Source organism: Narcine bancroftii, chromosome 13 (genome assembly GCF_036971445.1).
Source record: "Narcine bancroftii isolate sNarBan1 chromosome 13, sNarBan1.hap1, whole genome shotgun sequence".
Taxonomy (NCBI): Eukaryota; Metazoa; Chordata; class Chondrichthyes; order Torpediniformes; family Narcinidae; genus Narcine; species Narcine bancroftii.
Window position 1 is genome coordinate 69,073,709 of NC_091481.1, and position 17,245 is coordinate 69,090,953.

The following is a 17,245-nucleotide window of genomic DNA, read 5'->3' on the forward strand; positions in this document are numbered from 1 at the left end:
TAGCCGTCATTCTCAGCTGTGGAGATCGACTCCTCAGCTGGTCCCCCCTCCCGTCAGTGTTTTTTTTTGTCTTGCGCATGCGCGGTTGCGCACTTTTGCTTGGCTCCGCGAGCCATTTTTGTAGTCCCGAGCTCGGGACTTCGACTGACCTGAGGGAGCGGGCTTCTCTTTCCACAGCGGGCCTCCTCGGACAGGTAAGGCCTTCCCCTTCTTCTTCTGATGTCTTTTCTTCTTCTCTTCTTCCCATTGCTTTCGACTTTTCTTTCTTCGCTGCCATTTTCTTCCCACCTTTACTTTCACTTTATTTTAATTTTTGTGTTTGTGCCTTTGTGTTTTCTGTGTTTTTTTAAAACTTTTCCGGAGAGGGCTGGAGTTCCCCGACCGGCCACTACTCCATCACGTGACTGAAAGGAGGTTTTTTGAGAATGGGGGAAATGTTTGTGATAGGATGGAGACCAAGCTTAGTCAAGTAATGGTTGTTTTTGGCACCATTTAAGAGTGAGAAAGGTATTCTTGTCTGGAGATGGATAACTCTAGGAAGATGACAGGGGAAGGGAGAAAATGTATGTGGAACCTGTGAGGATCCTGGGCTTCAGGAGGACTAAGAATGACCACCCAACACTACACATCAATAACTGTCATCGAGAGAGTGGAGAGCACCAAGTTCCTTGAAGTTCACTTAACTGGTGACCCATCATGGACACTCAACATCTCCTCACAGTGACTGCACTTCCCGAGAAGACTGAGGCGGCCAGCATTAGGTCAACCTTCTATAGGAGGTCTGTCGATAGCGTCCTGGTTGGCTGCATCACAGAGTGGCCCAGTTGTTGCAAAGAAATGGGTCCAAGGTCAATCCACAGGACCATAAGAGCGGCAGAGAGGATCACTAAGGTCTCCCTCCCCTCCATCGACAAGATTTACTGGGATTGTCTGAAGGGGATGGGCAAAATCATTGAGGACCCCCCTCCGCCCTGCACACAGCATCTTACGGCTGCTCCCACTGGCGAAGAGATCCAGGAGGATCAGAGCCAGTAGCACCAGGCTGAGGAACAGCTTCTTCCCACGAGCAGTGAGAATGGTGAACGAGCAAAGGAACTGCTCACGCTGACCCTCCGAGACTCTCATATTCATGAAATGTTGTTTATTTGTATAGATGAAATACTTGTCCTGCATGTGTATTGTTTGTTTGTATGTGTGTTATCTTCCTGTGCATCTTCCTGTTTTGCACCGAGGACCGGAGAACGCTGTTTCATCGGGTTGTACTTGTGCAATCAGATGACAATAAACTTGACATAGCAGCTGTTAAAATTGTGAAATAAAATGAAAATATTCAGCAGATCAGGCAGCATAAATGTACAAAAATTGAGATGGGCATGGAGGGAAGAGTTGGATTGATCGTGGTGTAGGTTTATATGGGTTGGTGCAACACTGTGCCGAAGGGCCTTTACTGTTCTATATTCTGGAACTATGGAGAACAGAAATGAGTTAGCATTGCACAAGGATGATATGTATCATAACCAGCCAGTTCAACCACAAACAGGAAAGTTGAAATTATAATTTTTTTAGACATGCAGCACGGTAACAGGCCATCTGGTCTGCAAGCTTGTGCCACCCAAATATACGCATGGGGATTGTAGGTTAATTGGGTGTAATTAGACCGCAAGGGCACGTGGGCTGGAGGGCCTGTTACCGTGCTGTATGTTTAAATTTACATTTTTGGAGTGTGGGAGGAAACTGAAGCCAGACAGCATTGGATTCGAACCCGGGTCCCTAGCACCGTAATGGCGTTGTGCTAAACATGCCACCCCTAATATAAATTGTGTCCATGTATTGAGTCTTGAAGGTTGTGATGTACCTCAAGGGAAGATAAGATAGAGTTGCTGGGCTTTGTTGGAATAATGCAAGTGGAAAAAGTATTAGAGTGGGAGTGGGCAGAGGAGGAAGACCAGGGGAATTCTGTTCAAGGGGAGAGGAGTAAGATGGTGAGGTTGAGAGTTAGGGACTCTCAACTCTGGTGGAGAGGAAGCCAAGTTTCAGGATGAAAGTATACATTTTGAGGTGCTGGTGCAGAATGTCTCCCTGTCAGAGCAGATGTGAGGGAGCTGGAGAGACTGGTGGATCAGAGTGGAGGCAGGGTGGATGAATCTGCCATTCTTGTGTTTCTCCTACTTGCAGTGGATGTTGGTTGGTTGTCTTAAGGCAAAAGAAAGCTGACTGCATTCCTAGCAGCTATTCGATTAGCACAGCTCCCTTAGTATGAGAAGCTTCCCCTGTATCTGATTAGCAAGCTGGGTAGCAGGGAGGGGAGTACCATGTTTTGGTCCTCTCACCCCCACCCAACCATGCTGTGTTTTTCTTTGCTTTCAGTTTGCGTCAGCAGTTTGATCTGCCCAGATCGGGATCGCGGTGCAGCAAGGATGTCCCGCCGCAGCATACGCCTAGCCACAAGTGGATATTACCAGGATGATGATGATGGCTCGAGCAGTAGTGGGGGCTCTGTTGTCGTTGGTGTGCCATCATACAGGGAGAGTCCTGTCAGGTGGGTCCTCTGTTTCCCTACCGATAGAAGCCCTGCAAATCACCACCCTCGTACCTCAATCAGGAGAGGCTGGTGCATCAACCCATCACCCACCGCAATTTCCCTCCCCTTTCTCCATTCCATGGACAGAGTCTAAAGAAATGTTTCAACTGTTATTTCCTTGAAGGCTGGGATCGAGAATGGATGGGATGTAGGGTGCCAACAGGTCAAAGTTGCCAAGGGGATGTCATTGATGAAGCCATCAAGTTGATAGGTTCATGAGGCCAGTTGGAGAGAATGTGAAGAAATAAATGTAAAAGCAGTGAGAGAATGAAGAGATGGGAGAAGAGAAAGGAGATCAGGCAATGCTAAAGAGTCACGGAAAGCTGAACCAGTCTAAAGGATGTATGACTTTCTGATATGGTCCAAAGTATTAGAGTTTGAGCATTAGGAATCTCTGTATACTGCATTTGATGTTTTCTCTCTGTCTCTGGGATTGAGTGAGTTGAAGGAGAAACTATCTTTGAACGGGGAATGGGTGGGCCAACCCTGCCCAAGGTTAGGGAAACCTACCGTCAGGAAAAGTCCAACATGGTTAAAAACTTTGGTTGTCAGCGCAGACAAAAATGCCTTAGTGCAAACCCATCAAGAGAGTAAACAGAACAGCAGAAGTTTTGGGGAGGAACAATAAAAAGAAGCAGAATTTTACAGAAGAAAAGTGTAGTCACTGAGGCGGCCAAACATTGGGCAGGAGAAGGGAAAGATGAAAGGGAAGTGACGACGGCGGACTGCACTTACTCAGAAGAACAGTCAGCTGAGACCATCTGGATGGGAGGAGGTAGGTGGGAAACAGCGACAACTTCAGGCTCCAGAATCAAAGGTTGACCAACTTGCATGGAGCTAAAGCTACAGTTACCAGAGTTAAAAACCAATATAAGATTGTTCTGTTACTAATTGCAAGAAATGAAGCTTATGGATATATGGAGGAGGCAGCACCCAAGCGAGAAGGAATACTTATATTATTCGAGTAGGCATAAAACATACTCAAGGATTGATATGTTTTTGTTGTCGGCCCATATTCAAGGGAGAGTTAGGAAAACGGAATATAAAGCTGGATTGCTATCTGATCATTCACCCCTGTTATTAGCAATAGAACTGGAGGACATCCCACCAAGAACATATAGATGGAGGTTAAACTCCATGCTACTTAAAAGCCAGGAACTTAGAAAATTTATTGAACGCCAAATTGAAATGTACTTTGAAATAAATACGGAATCAGTGAAAGACAAATTTATATTATGGGATGCAATGAAAGCCTTCATTAGAGGGCAGATAATAAGTTATGTAACTAAGATGAAAAAGGACTACAATCGGGAAATAGAACAGTTGGAAAGAGAGATAGTAAGTACAGAAAAAGAACTAGCAACAAGGGATGATATAACAAAAAGAAGAGAATTGGCGGACAAAAACAAAATACGAAACATTACAAATGTACAAGGTGGAGAAGAACATAATGAAAATAAAGCAAAAATATTATGAGCTAGGAGAAAAAACATACAAAATATTAGCCTGGCAACTTAAAACAGAACAAGCTTAAAGAACTGTATTGGCATCAAGGAAAAAGGACAAACAAATTACATATAATCCAATGGAGATTAATGAGAACTTTAAGGAATTTTATGAACAATTATACCAAACTAAGAACGAGGGGAAAGATGATAAAATAGAAGAGTTTTTAGCTAAAATTGAACTGCCGAAATTGCAAGAAGAGGAGCAAAACAAGCTGATAAAACCATTTGAAATAGAGGAAGTACAGGATATATTAAAAAAAGCTGCCGAACAATAAAACGCCTGGAGAGTATGGATTCCCAATAGAATTCTATAAAACATTTAAAGACTTATTAATTCCTCCTCTCCTGGAAGTAATGAGCCAGATAGAAGAAACACAAAACTTGCCAGATTCATGTAAGACAGCAATAATTACAGTCATACCAAAGATGGGGAATGATCCACTAACACCAGCATCATATAGACCAGTATCTCTACTTAATTCAGATTATACAATAATAGCAAAATTATTAGCAAACAAATTGGCCAACTGTGTACCAAAAATAGTAAAACAAGATCAAACTGGATTTATTAAAAGATGAACAGCGGATAATGTCTGTAAACATCAGTGGCTGTAGCTTTAGATGCAGAAAAAGCCTTTGACAGGGTAGAATGGAATTATTTATTCAAAGTATTACAGAGGTTCAATCTACCAGAAAAATATATTAATTGGATTAAAGCGTTATATAATGGACCATTGGCGAAGGTGACAGTAAATGGATATGTATCGAACCAATTTAAATTAAGTAGGTCAACTAGACAGGGACGTCCACTATCTCCCTCACTGTTTGCTTTAGCAATAGAACCATTGGCAGAACTGATAAGAACAGAAAATAAAATAAAAGGGATAAAAAAAGGAGGAGTATAAAATCAGTTTATTTGCAGATGACATCATAGTATACCTAACAGAACCAGAAATATCAATAAAAGAACTACATAAGAAATTGAAGGAATATGGAGAAATATCAGGGTACAAGATCAACGCAAATAAAAGTGAAGCGATGCCAATGAGTAATGCGGATTATACAGAATTTAAAAAAGACTCACCATTTAAATGGCAAACACAAGCAATCCGATACCTAAATATTAGATTAGATAATAATTTAAGCCACTTGTACAATAAATTATCAGCCACTAATAAAGAAATTGCAGGAAGACTTAGAACATTGGAAAGAATTACTCCTAACGTTGATAGGGAGGGTAAATTGCATTAAAATGAATGTCTTCCCAAGGATACAATACTTATTTCAATCGTTACCAATTCCCTTAACAGAGAAATTCTTTCATGAACTAAAGGGAATAATAAGGAAATTTTTATAGAAAGGAGGGAAACCGAGGATAGTGTTAGATAAATTAACAGAGAGGTACAACCAAGGTGGTTTGCAGTTACCAAACTTTAAAAATTATTATAGAGCAGCACAATTAAGGTATTTATCAGATTTTTATCAGACAAGTGAAAATCCAGATTGGACTAAGATAGAGCTAGATAAAATAGGGGAAATGGTACCAGAACATATACTTTATAAGTGGAATGAAAAGCTGATACAATATAAAAGCTCATCAGTATTGCATCATTTACTCAATATATGGAAGACAATTCACTTAGAAAGGAAAAAAACAAATTACCAAATACCAAAATTATTATTGACACAAAATCAGCTAATCCCTTTTACAATAGATAACCTTTCATTTAGAGAATGGGAGAGAAAAGGAATTAAAAGAATAGAAAATTGTTTTTTGGGAAATAATTTATTAACATTTGAACAAATGAAGTACAAATATGGAACAATGTTTGCATACCATCAACTGAAAGCCTACTTAAAGGATAAATTGGGAAGCAGACTGAGATTACCAGAAGGAAGCAGCTTTGAATATGTGATTACAGACACAGTGATAATAAAAAGATTTATAACGAACATCAAGCTGCAGGAGAAGGAAAATGATGAAATAAGCTATAAACCCAAACAAAAATGGGAAAAAGATTTAAACATAAAGATAAAAAATGAAACATGGGAAAAATTATGCTCTGGAACTATGAAGAATATAATAAACACGAGGTTACGCATGATGCAGTATAATTGGTTACACAGGTTATATATCACGCCCCAAAAAAGTTAAATAAATGGGATCCAACATTATCAGATGTTTTCGCTGTAAGAAGGAAACGGGAACAACAGTACATGCAATTTGGGCATGTAAGAAAGTGAGAAAGTTTTGGGAAGATCTAAATTAGGTATTAAATAAAATCACAAAAAGCAACATACCAAAAAATCCAGAGATCTTTCTTCTAAGTAATATAAGAAGTAAAGAATTAAGCCTCAAACTGGATGAAGCGCAAAAAAGATTTATCATGATAGCCTTAGCTGTAGCAAAAAAATGTATAATGTCAACTTGGAAATCAGAAGAGAGCCTGAGAGTACAGCAATGGTACATAGGAACATAGGAAGTAGGAACAGGAGCAGGCCAAAATTGGCCCATCGAGCCTGCTCCGCCATTCAATACGATCATGGCTGATCTAATTTATGGCCTAACTCCACCTACCTGTCTTCTCCCCATATCCCCTGGAATAAATGTATTCCATTGGAAAAAAAATAACATCATTTAAAAAATAAAGTCACATTATTTGATCAAATTTGGGAACCGTACATGGAACATAACAGAGAGGGCTTGCCTCGGACCTCCACCCCCTAAAATGATAAGACGACAAAATGACTTGATCCAGTGTGTAAAAGTAGATGACACAATTTTCTTGTTTATTTTCATTGTGTGATGACATTGTTTAATGGGTTTATTGTATTGTATATGTTGAACATTTAATGGGTTTGGAGGTGGGGGGAGGTAAGGGGGGGGGGGGAAAGGGGAGAAAATACCACTGTGTATATTTAAGAGGGAAATGTTTCTATTTATTTTGATTGATATGGTTCACAGTGTGAAAAATAAAAAAATAAAAAGATTGTTCTGTTACAAAGGCTGCAGCTGTGCATTGGTGGGGGGGGGCGAACATTGATCATGTAAGGATGCAGAGCTGGAGGTTAATGGGCATTTTGAATGTGTTCACAGCAGGGAGATGGTGCTGATGTTGTTAAAGTGTAATGTGAAGCGGAATTGGATACACATAGTAAAAGAAGTGTTGGGGGGGGTGTCTATCAACTTTGACAATAGATAAATCATGAAGCCTAGATATAATGTATGATATATCTATAGATTATATATAATCTATCCAGGATACTGAAGGACACGAGAGAGAAAATTGCATCTGAGTACAATTCTCCAGCCTCCCTGGCTACAGAAGAGGGGCTGGAGTGTTTGAGTATCCCAACATTAATTCGATTATTAAAAATATTGTGTATTAATTTTAATCAAATTCGATGGGTTTACTATTTTAGTTTTTCTTTACAAGTACCTGTGCAGCTATAGCAAGTCAGAATTGTGGTGCATAAGTTCATTGTATGACAGTAAACTTCATTGTCAGGATAAGGAAGTGGAGTGAGACAGTCAGTGCAACACTTACAGCGCCAGCGATTGGGACCGCAGTTGAGTTCAAATCCCATGTGTTCTCCCTGTGTCAGCGTGGGTTTTCCCCAGGTCCTCCAGTTTCCTCTCGCTCTTCAAAACGTACTGGGGGTTTAGGGGTATTGGGAGGCACGGGCCCGTGGGCCGAATTGAACTGTTACCATGCTGTGTGTCTAGATTTTAAAAAGATTTAAAGCCTGATTAATTATGGGCAGTTTGTGTCACCTTGGCAATGAACAGGTTGTTGGGACTTATTCTGAAGGCCAGTATAAAGCGTTTTTAAAAAGGGACAGATTAACCAGGGACCGTAAACACATGCTTATTGAATGATCTAAGGGAAGACGGTAGATTGGATTCCAAACAGGTACATTTGGGTGTTTACTGAATGGAAAGTTGTTACCAGTGGGATTACACAGGGCCCAAGAATCCAGTTTATTTTGCTGTGTGAGATATCTGGATGTGATTAAGAAGTTTGCTGAGTGGAGCCTGTGGTTGATGGTGAAGAGGAAATCTTTGGACTGCAAGGAACTGTAGGTCCTCTGTTCAGTGGGGCATGTTAATGTATTGAGGAGGAGGAACAATGAAATGTAGATCCAATGAATGGGAAGAAGAGAGAGACCTTGAATTGTATGATCAATGCGATGATTAATAGGGGAACGGATGTCCTTTTTAGTTACCCTGTGAGCTCTTTTGTCATATCAGACCACAGTTTGAGTAGTGCAGTAAATGTGGGTGCAGAACTATAGGAAAGATGTGGTTGCATTGGGAGGGTGAGTGCAAAGATTTATGGGGATATGGCCAAGACTGGAAAATTGAATGGAAATGGATAAGTTGGAACAGGCTGAGAGGAGACATGATTGAGGTGTATAACATTGAAGGCCTGGGGTTGAGTAAATGGGAAGGACCCATATGTGGAGGGGTTAAAAACCTTGGGATTGGGATTTGAGGAATTTGGATGAAGATGAAAGAGTAGATGAGGGGAAATGTTTGCCCCAGAAGGTGATAGGGTGTGATGCTCTCCTTGAAAGGGGGTGGAAGCAGAAATCCTTGGCATGTTCAGGTGTGCACTGGTAGAGGTGTGACCTGCAGGGCAACAAAGCCCTGGGGCTGCAAAGAAAATTTGGGTTGGGTTAACTGGCACAAAATGGGCTGATTGGCCTCTTACATCATCGATGTTCTAAGTTTTCCTGTGGCTGATCGACTGTGAAATTCCAGGTACCTGAACACTTGAATAGATGATTCATTGTCATGTTACCAATATAGAATGGAAAAGCTGTCTTGTGTGCTATCCAGACAGACTGATCTTCACTTCCAAACAACTGGTTGTGGAAAAATAAAACCAAAGTGCGGAGAATAGTGATGGGAAGAGAAGTTCAGATAAAACTGTGCAAGGAACAGTTTGTGAGCTCAAAAGATAATTACCATATATGCTTGTGTATGTTTATTTTTGGCGAAGAAATCTGGAATTTTCCATATCTTGTGTAAATGTCAACCATAGTCTCCCTCCTCTCCCCAACAGCTCACGCAGTGCCTGATGCCTTAAATGCAAACTCCTGCCTCTGCTCTAGCTGCCCGCCGATCAGAACTCACACCTCTGAAGTTGTAGATACTTACTGAGGTTCCGACCTCCCCTGTGGTAGGGCCTGTGTTTTGATCTGCAGACTCTTTTACTGTAATTCATTGTGTTTTTGGTCATTATTTGTTTCTTGATCATTTGGACTTCTGCTATTGATGTGTTATTTTGAATTCTAGTGTGAACTTCAATGCATAAAAAGTAGTATCCATGTAATGGTCAACCCCATAAATTTAACATTAATAACTACGAAATTCAACTTTTACATGAGTATATGCAGTAACTAATGAGAGGTCCATTCAAGAGTCTGATAACAGCAGTAAAGAAACACCTGATTTTTACTCCGACCAATATGATATGGGCCAGCTCTGTGCCGATTACCTGCAGCACCAGAAGCAGGTTGATTGGTCTTTCACTATTCAGATGTTAGGGGGCATTGAGCAGACAGTGACTACCTTTTCACAAGAAGAAACAGTGCATTTCAGGGTGTTGAGTAGTGCCCTGAAACTTTGCTGTGTTACCTTCTCAGTCTAGGTGCTGCCACCATTTTGAAATAATGCCCTTTCTCATTTCAGGGTAACCAAGAGAAAGTCAAACAGCAGGCGTTCGGTATCTGTTCCTGTGCCCGGCATCAAACGGTCAATATCCAACAGTTCAGTGAACAGTCAAAGTAGCTTTGCCAGCCACGTTAGCAACGCCTCAACGCACTCACCACTGCTCAGCACGGGATCCAGCTGGCAGGAGTCCGAGCCTTTCGGTATGTGTCTTCAGGCTGTGTTCACAGATTGTCACAGCAGCTGAACTCGATTTGTTTCTTTGCTTTCATCCTCAAAGTAAATTGTGAGAGTAGTGCAGTGGGTAAAACTATTGTTTTGTGGTCCCAGAAACCTGGATTCAATCCTGTCCTCTGGTGCTATCTCCGTGGAGTTTGCATGTTCCTTCTTAATCACATGGATCTCCCCCAGTTTCCACCCACAAAGACTGGGCTAACTGGTAAATTGCCCTGAGTGTGTGGGTGAGGAGAAGAATCTGGGAGGAGTTGATGGGAATGTGTGGAGAAAAAAAATGGTGTAGGGTAGGACCGGTATAAAAATGGCTGTTTGGTCTGAAGATGCAGCCTCTCTACAAAATCTCAAAAATCCATTCTAGTACAAAAACAAGCCATTCACCCTATCACATTTTGAAAGAGTTGCTGTCTCCTTGCAGCCCTTGGAAGAATTGGTGTCCAAGACCTTTCTATGTAGCACTTTGCACGCCTGTCTGTCCACATTTCTGCATGTGCAACCAAATTTCTCTCTTTGCCCACTGGAAACTTCAGCCCCTTGGTCGCTCACCCCCTCTCCCACTGGAAACATCTGAATTTCCCTCAATCAACTCCTCCAATGAGACCCATTAATGGCTTTGCCCTGGTTCATGATTCTGAATCTCCTTCTGCGATCGCCTGTGCGTGTCAAAGATCACACCTGCTTTTAACTGCTGCTGTGAGATTTTGAGGGGTAGGTGGGTGAGTGGGAGGACTGCTGTTCCTCTTGGGGCTGTCAGCAGAACTGTGCCCGCAATGATCGTTACTGGGTTCAGTATGCGGACTGGTTGCCCAGAGTCTGACACCCTGTGATTGCGAGAGGGTATAGACTATGTGCTGCAGTATCTGGGAGGTGAGGGATATTAGCTACTTCCTGGGATGGTTTCCTTCAGTAATGTGCATGGTGTGCCCAGCAGCTGGAGGACCTTCCAGCTTTGAGGACAATTACGAAGTGGTGACTGGGATGGTAAAGAGAGCAAATGGCTTCAGGATTGGGATTCTGCCAACATCTCCAGTTTCTTCTGATGTCTATACATCTTCTACATCTGGGTACTCCTCGGAGGATGAGCAGCACGGTAAGTGGAGCATTTTTCATCATTTCAACTCCCACCTCCCCTCTTCCCCCCTCCCCCCCATCCAAAACAGGCTTTGTACAAAATGTTATGTTTTCAGGGGCACCTAGTATAGAATTGAAATAAAAAAAAGTTTGATTATTGAAATAGGACAAGGTGGGGGCAGGTGGGTTGGGGATGAGGTGGGGCCGGGTGAGATGTTACTCGGTTGGAGACAGGGTGGGATGAGGGTTGGGGAAGAGGTGGGGCGGGGGGGGGTGTGGATCGGGGACGAGATGGGGTAGGTGGGATATTACTGGGTCAGGGACGAGGTGGGGGGGCGGGTGGACATTGTTGGGGCACGGTGTGAATGAACAGCAGGTGTGTGTGAATATGGGGCAGAATGATCCTGGGCTGGAGATGAACCTATTGCAGTTGAACATCCATCTCCTTGACACTGGGTAGATCAAGCCATTTCCGGCAGTAGGCACCACCAGACGGTAAAGTTGATAACCCTTGCATCCAGATCCTGGCGGGGAAATGTTCAAGCAATGTAGCCACGGTTTCCCCACATTGATAGAACATTCCACAGAGGCAACTGCAGTTGCTCAGTGTCCAATACTGAATTTTGTTATTTATGGGTTTTAAGACATGTGTGGCAATTGTTGTGATGGCGTTTGAATAGGTCCATTGAGCACTGCAACATTTTGTTACTGCAATTATTTTGTTTGTTGGTTCCCCTCCTGTTCCTCTAAGTGGGCCTCTAGTCCCAAGAGGCATGTGCTAAATGCCTCAATAAATGCACAAAAACATCCAAGTCTTTCCTCTGGGGGGGTATGTAATGATCGTGCCTGAAGTGTAGCTTTGTTATTTAATGCTACACATGGAGCAGCAGAAAAGAGATTCAAAATGGTAACAGACATTTCTCCTCTGTTTCGTAACTATAAGGATGGATGCTTCTGTATCGCCCTTGGCACCAAGCCATGTGTGTTAGTGAATACTGCTTTGGTTTATAGGTCCAGCCTCGGCATTCTCCCAAAGGGCCAACAGTGAACTGGCAGGTCCCCTGTCCCCCTTGGGCTCGACAGCTTAGCCCTTCATTAAAGCCATCAATTTTGGCAGACCCTGTCCCCATAATACCTCACGTGTGTCTCCAGCCTTATTCTTGTCAGTTGCTGCCATTCATAAAACCTGTTCACTGGACTGGGCAAAATCAAGCAGGCTCTGCCAATGAGACATTTCCACGTTGAGTCTGACCTGCCACCTTGACCATCCTCCTAAAATTGTTACTTAAAGCAGCTTGATTGGGAGAGTATTCCAGATTCTGACAGTTTTGAGTCTGTGACCTGTGGTTATTGATCACTCAACAGAACGACTTATTCTCTTCCAGAAAATCCTAACTTTCTTGTTTATTCCAGAAACTATCTCCAAACTTACTCTAAGGCTTGAAATACTGAGTGTGGGGTATCGTAGGGGTTCCACTGAGGCCCAACCTTGAGCTTTTTCAAATCCAGCCTTTGCTTTTATGTAAAAACACAATGCTGGAGAAACTCAGCAGGTTAAACAATGTAATTTATACAGCAAAAATAAATAACCAATGCTTTGGGTTTGAGCCCTTCATCAAGATTTGAGGAAAATGTAGGCAGCTGCCTGAATAAAATGGGGTGGGGGGGGGAGGAGAGGAGTACAGGCACAGGTAATAGGTGGATAAGGGAAGAAGGGCACAAGAGAAAACAGGGATTATTTTGTGAAGGGAGAGGGAGAAGAGATTGTACACCCTCTCCCTTATTATTAGTTATGTATCTATCTGCTATATAAATTTATAAAATAAAAGATAAGCACGTTTTGGACAAGCTCTTCATCAAGGTATGAACAAAATGTAGACAGGCATCCGAATTTGGCATGGTTAGCTCAACGCTGTTCCAGCATCGGTGATTGGGACTGGGGTTTGAATCCAGTGCTGTCTATAAGGGGTTGAGTTTGTGCATACTCTCTCTGTGCCTGCATGGGTTTTCCCTGGGGGCTCCGGCTTCCTCCCACCATTCGAAACATGCCAGAGTTGCAGATTAATTGGGTGTAATTGGGCGGCACGGGCTCGTGGGCCAAAAGGGCCTGTTTCTGTGCTGTATGTCTAAATTTAAAATTTAAATTTTGCTCATACCTTGGTGAAGGGCTGAAGCCTGAAACGTTGGTTATGTATCTTTATTGTTATATAAAGTACCTACTGAGTTTCTCCAGCATTGTGTTTTTACTTCAACCATGGTGTCTGCAGGCATTTGTTTTATGTTGCTTCTGTGTTTATTTATAAACAGTTACACGTGGTTCCTTTAACCATCTTATCAACCTGTCCACCTACATAAAGCCTGTAGCTCAGAAAGAGGCAGTAGTGACAATGGTTAATAGTGAGCAATAACCTAAACCTAAAAGCAGTTTGGGTGTTTGTACTTTGTCCCCTGTAGCCACCGTGTGAACTCTTGAGGCTCCAGCATTGGTCTGTGCACCTCAGCAGGGAACAGTTATCCTGAGTTTGAAAGCTAACACAGGAAATAGGTTAAAAGTGTATGCAGTTTGTGACTGAGCAAGAGCACTGTTTGTATCTTGGTGCACTTGATAAGCAGCAGGAAGAGGTGGGAAGGTGCTCTGTTTGCTGGTGGTCATTTCCAGTGCTGGATGGACCTTTTTGGAAACGTGGTGCTGCAACCATGCATTGCTGTGGGAGGGGGAGTGGGTCAGAAGGGTGAATCAGCGGCTGCTTTCCACTGAGGATGATGATCTCCAGTGTTGTAACCCTACTCATCCTGCCCCACCCAATGGATTAGAGGTGGTGGAGAGTCAGGAGGTGGGTTACTTCTTGTGAGGACCTAACCCCCTTGTTCCTGTCATCACTGCATTTATGTGACAGATTCTCATGTATCTGTGCAACGGAGCCCCCAGCACTGTTGATGGGGAGTTGGTCATGCTGTGCAATCTGTGTGAAGGATTGGATGGTCTTTAATTCTGGGTTATCATCGCCTGCTATGTGTGTGATGCAGATGGGACTCACTGCTGTCAGCCCATGCCCATAGTTTGCCCCAGTCTCACTGCACCTGGATATGGAAGGGGTCCTCAATGATTTTGTGCACCCTCTTCAGACTACAATACTGGTAGATCATGTTAATGGGGGGAGGGGAGAGAGGGAGACTCCATTGATCTTCTCTACCACTCTTATGGTCTTATGGATTGACCTGATCCATTTTTCTGCAGCAACTGTTCCACACTGTGATGCAACCAACCAGGACGCTCTCAATAGAGCTCCTGTAGAAGGTTGACATGATGGTGGCCGGTAGCCTCGCCCGCTTCAGTCTTCTCAGGAAGTGCAGTCGCTGTTGTGCCTTCCTGACAAGCGAGGAGATGTGTCCAAGATAGGTCACTAGTTAAGTGGACTCCAAGAAATTTGATGTTCTCCATTCTCTTCCACTACAGAGATAATGATGTGTAGTGGAGAGTGGTTGTTCTTGGTCCTGAAGTTCACGATCATCTCCTTCGTCTTGTCCACTTTGAGCCTCAGGTTGCTACTTTTGCACTGTACCATAAAAAATTTCCACCTCTAGTTGACTGTGGGTCTTTTTGGAGTGGGCTGTGGGTGGTTTGAGAGGGTTGGGTCAGGGGGTCATCTGCGGGATGTTGGGGGGGCGGGGTTTGAGCCAGAGTTGGGTATGTGATATTTGGGAGGGGGCATCAGGTGCAAGGTAGTATTGGAAAGAGCAGCACAAAGTTGAATCCAGGTGGCCCCTTGAACATTGTACACCTGGTGGGGAAAAGTTTGCTCTGACATATTCCTGTTTTTCCCCACCCTCCAGGTACTGTGAATTCTGCAATGTCCTCTCCTGTTTCCACACTCTGGCGTTGGCTCTCCATGCTGTCTCCAGGTGCTAACGATATTTTGTTTACTAAAGGAATTTGCTCGTTCTCCCTGTGTCTGCATGGGTTTTCCCCAAGGTCTCCAGTTTCCTCCCACTGTTCAGAAGTTACCAGGAGTTGTAGGTTAATTGGGTGTAATTTGGCAGCAGGGGCTTGTGGCCCAAAAGGGCCTGTTACTGTGCTGTATATCTAAATTAAATTCTAAATTTAAAACTGTAAATTTATCTTGTGACTTGACTCCAGTGCCCTACACATGAATGAGGCCCAGTGTAGTGAAGCCCTCTCCTCATTACTTGAACTATGTTTTTCAGAAGGCCTGATCCCCAATAATCCTGCAGTCCAGGACCACTGATAACATGAAAAGGAGCTCTGCACTGGTTTGAGGTGTTCCAACCTCACGACAGTGTATTCCTTCCCACTGAGTCACTCACAGTAAATTAACACAGTGAAGAGGCATTTGGACAGCTGTGTGAACAGGAAGGGATTAGAAGGATACGGAGCAAATGCAGGCAAATGGTCCGCATGGATGATTTGGACCGAAGGGCCTGATATGTGCTGCAGGACTATAATTGGTCAAGATATGACCATGCAAAATGTCTTGATCCCAACTGGAATCCTATTATAATTCTTCAGGGCAACCTGGTTTGTGCTCCAATTTGCTATTCAGGTGTACCAAAGAGACGAAAGAAAGGGATCGCCAATAGATATCCCAACTTGTACAGTAAAAGTCCAAATTCTGAACTGCTTGGGACTGTCTGCATTTTTAGATTCTCTGGCAGTACTTTTAAAATTCTAATTTAAGAATAAAGAAATGAACAGGTAAATTTTGATCGTTTAGATATTTTTTCCATATTTAAAATACAAAGTACGAAAAAACAAATTTATTCATTAATTTCTACAACTTCTGTGCGTCTGTGGCGCTTGCGTGTGCACACACACAAAAGCCCACTTAAATTTAAAAAGTTTGAAAATTTTCAAAAAGTCTGGATTTTCGGGTGGCCTGGATTTCTGGCATCAGGATTTTTGGACTTTTACTGTATTGCAACTAAGGAGGACCATTTTGAATTGTAGTGCAATATAGTTATCATTAGCGAGTGTACACTGCAGTGTGGTAATGATCAGATTTGTCTGTGTTGGTTGAGGGGTCAGGGGGAGGGGTGGGGGCAGGGGGAAGTTATATTGGCTGGGACATTGGAGACTGCAGTCCATCCCTACCAGACTCGCCTTGCATCTCTCCCACTATGAGGGAACAGTCTCAGCCAGCAGGTGGGAAGGAGCAGTGCCAATCACCCTCCCATTTAATTTCTCATTGTTCGCCATTTGGCCCATGGAGTGCACATCTCTGAGTACACCCACCAGTGCCATCATCTTGTTAGTCTCCCTGCAATCAAATCTTCCTCAACCTATTCAGCTCCCCTGTGTTGTTCTGCCTCCATCCGGTGCCCAGGTTTCTGCAGTGGACACAGAAGGAGAGTATCAGTTTGCAGTATCAGTTGGTTTTCTTGTCAGAGAGCCTGGGCATTTTCACCATTCTTAATCAGAAGCGACATGGTCGAATGGTGTCTTGACACGTTACTTTTTTTCTTCAGGTACCTGTCTGTCCATGGCGTACTGGTGGTTGGGCACAACCTGGTACCAGTTAACGACAGCTGTCTCCTTGCTAGATGTCTTCACCCTGTCTCGGTGAGTGCTGCTGGATCCATCTAGTTAACATAGAACATTGATCACTAGCACAGTGCAGGCCATTTGGCCCTGATGTATATTCCTACCAAATAGAACTAAACTCTTCCTATCTTCTAATCCTTAGTTTATTTTTAACAAAACTATTGTGGCTATTTTCCCCCACCTCCTTTCTTCCTTCCCACCTCCCAATACTGAGCCTGACAGTGCCACCAACACCCCACGCAGGCAGCCCACTCTCACCCTTCACCTCAGATGCATCCTCCTCACCATGTCAAAGATCAGGACTGAGGGTCACCCAGGTTCTGAGGTTTGGGTGTATCAGGGGAGGATCTGTCAGCAGGCATAGATCTGTTCACCTCTTGCATGTAGTTGCTGACCCGTGGGAATGTTTGGTGAGAGTCATCTGATGTGTTGTTTCCCGACCCCCAGGTGTGTCTCCCATGTGAAAAGATGGCTGCTGCTAGGCCTGCTTGCATTATTGGGTAAGGACCTGCTCCAGTTAAATTTTCACCATTGCTTGTTTCACCAGCCTGTACGATCACATGAAAAAAAATCCTTTACTGAGATTTGAAGCTGTTGAGCTAAACTGCAATGCT

General features: G+C 43.2%; 1 protein-coding gene across 5 annotated transcripts in view; it reads left to right on the forward strand.

Moving 5' to 3' along the window:
• Positions 1-17,245, forward strand: part of sun2 (Sad1 and UNC84 domain containing 2) — a 60,982-nt gene that overhangs the window by 17,084 nt on the left and 26,653 nt on the right. For 3 of the 5 annotated variants that reach the window (XM_069908529.1, XM_069908532.1, XM_069908530.1), the window contains exons 2-7: positions 2,368-2,539; positions 9,788-9,969; positions 10,929-11,090; positions 14,906-14,974; positions 16,556-16,649; positions 17,079-17,131. In XM_069908529.1, coding sequence (XP_069764630.1) covers positions 2,418-2,539; positions 9,788-9,969; positions 10,929-11,090; positions 14,906-14,974; positions 16,556-16,649; positions 17,079-17,131 — 682 coding nt within the window. In that variant the 5' untranslated portion in view covers positions 2,368-2,417. The remainder of the gene's footprint in view (positions 1-2,367; positions 2,540-9,787; positions 9,970-10,928; positions 11,091-14,905; positions 14,975-16,555; positions 16,650-17,078; positions 17,132-17,245) is intronic. The other 2 variants (XM_069908531.1, XM_069908533.1) reach the window with 2 other exon arrangements.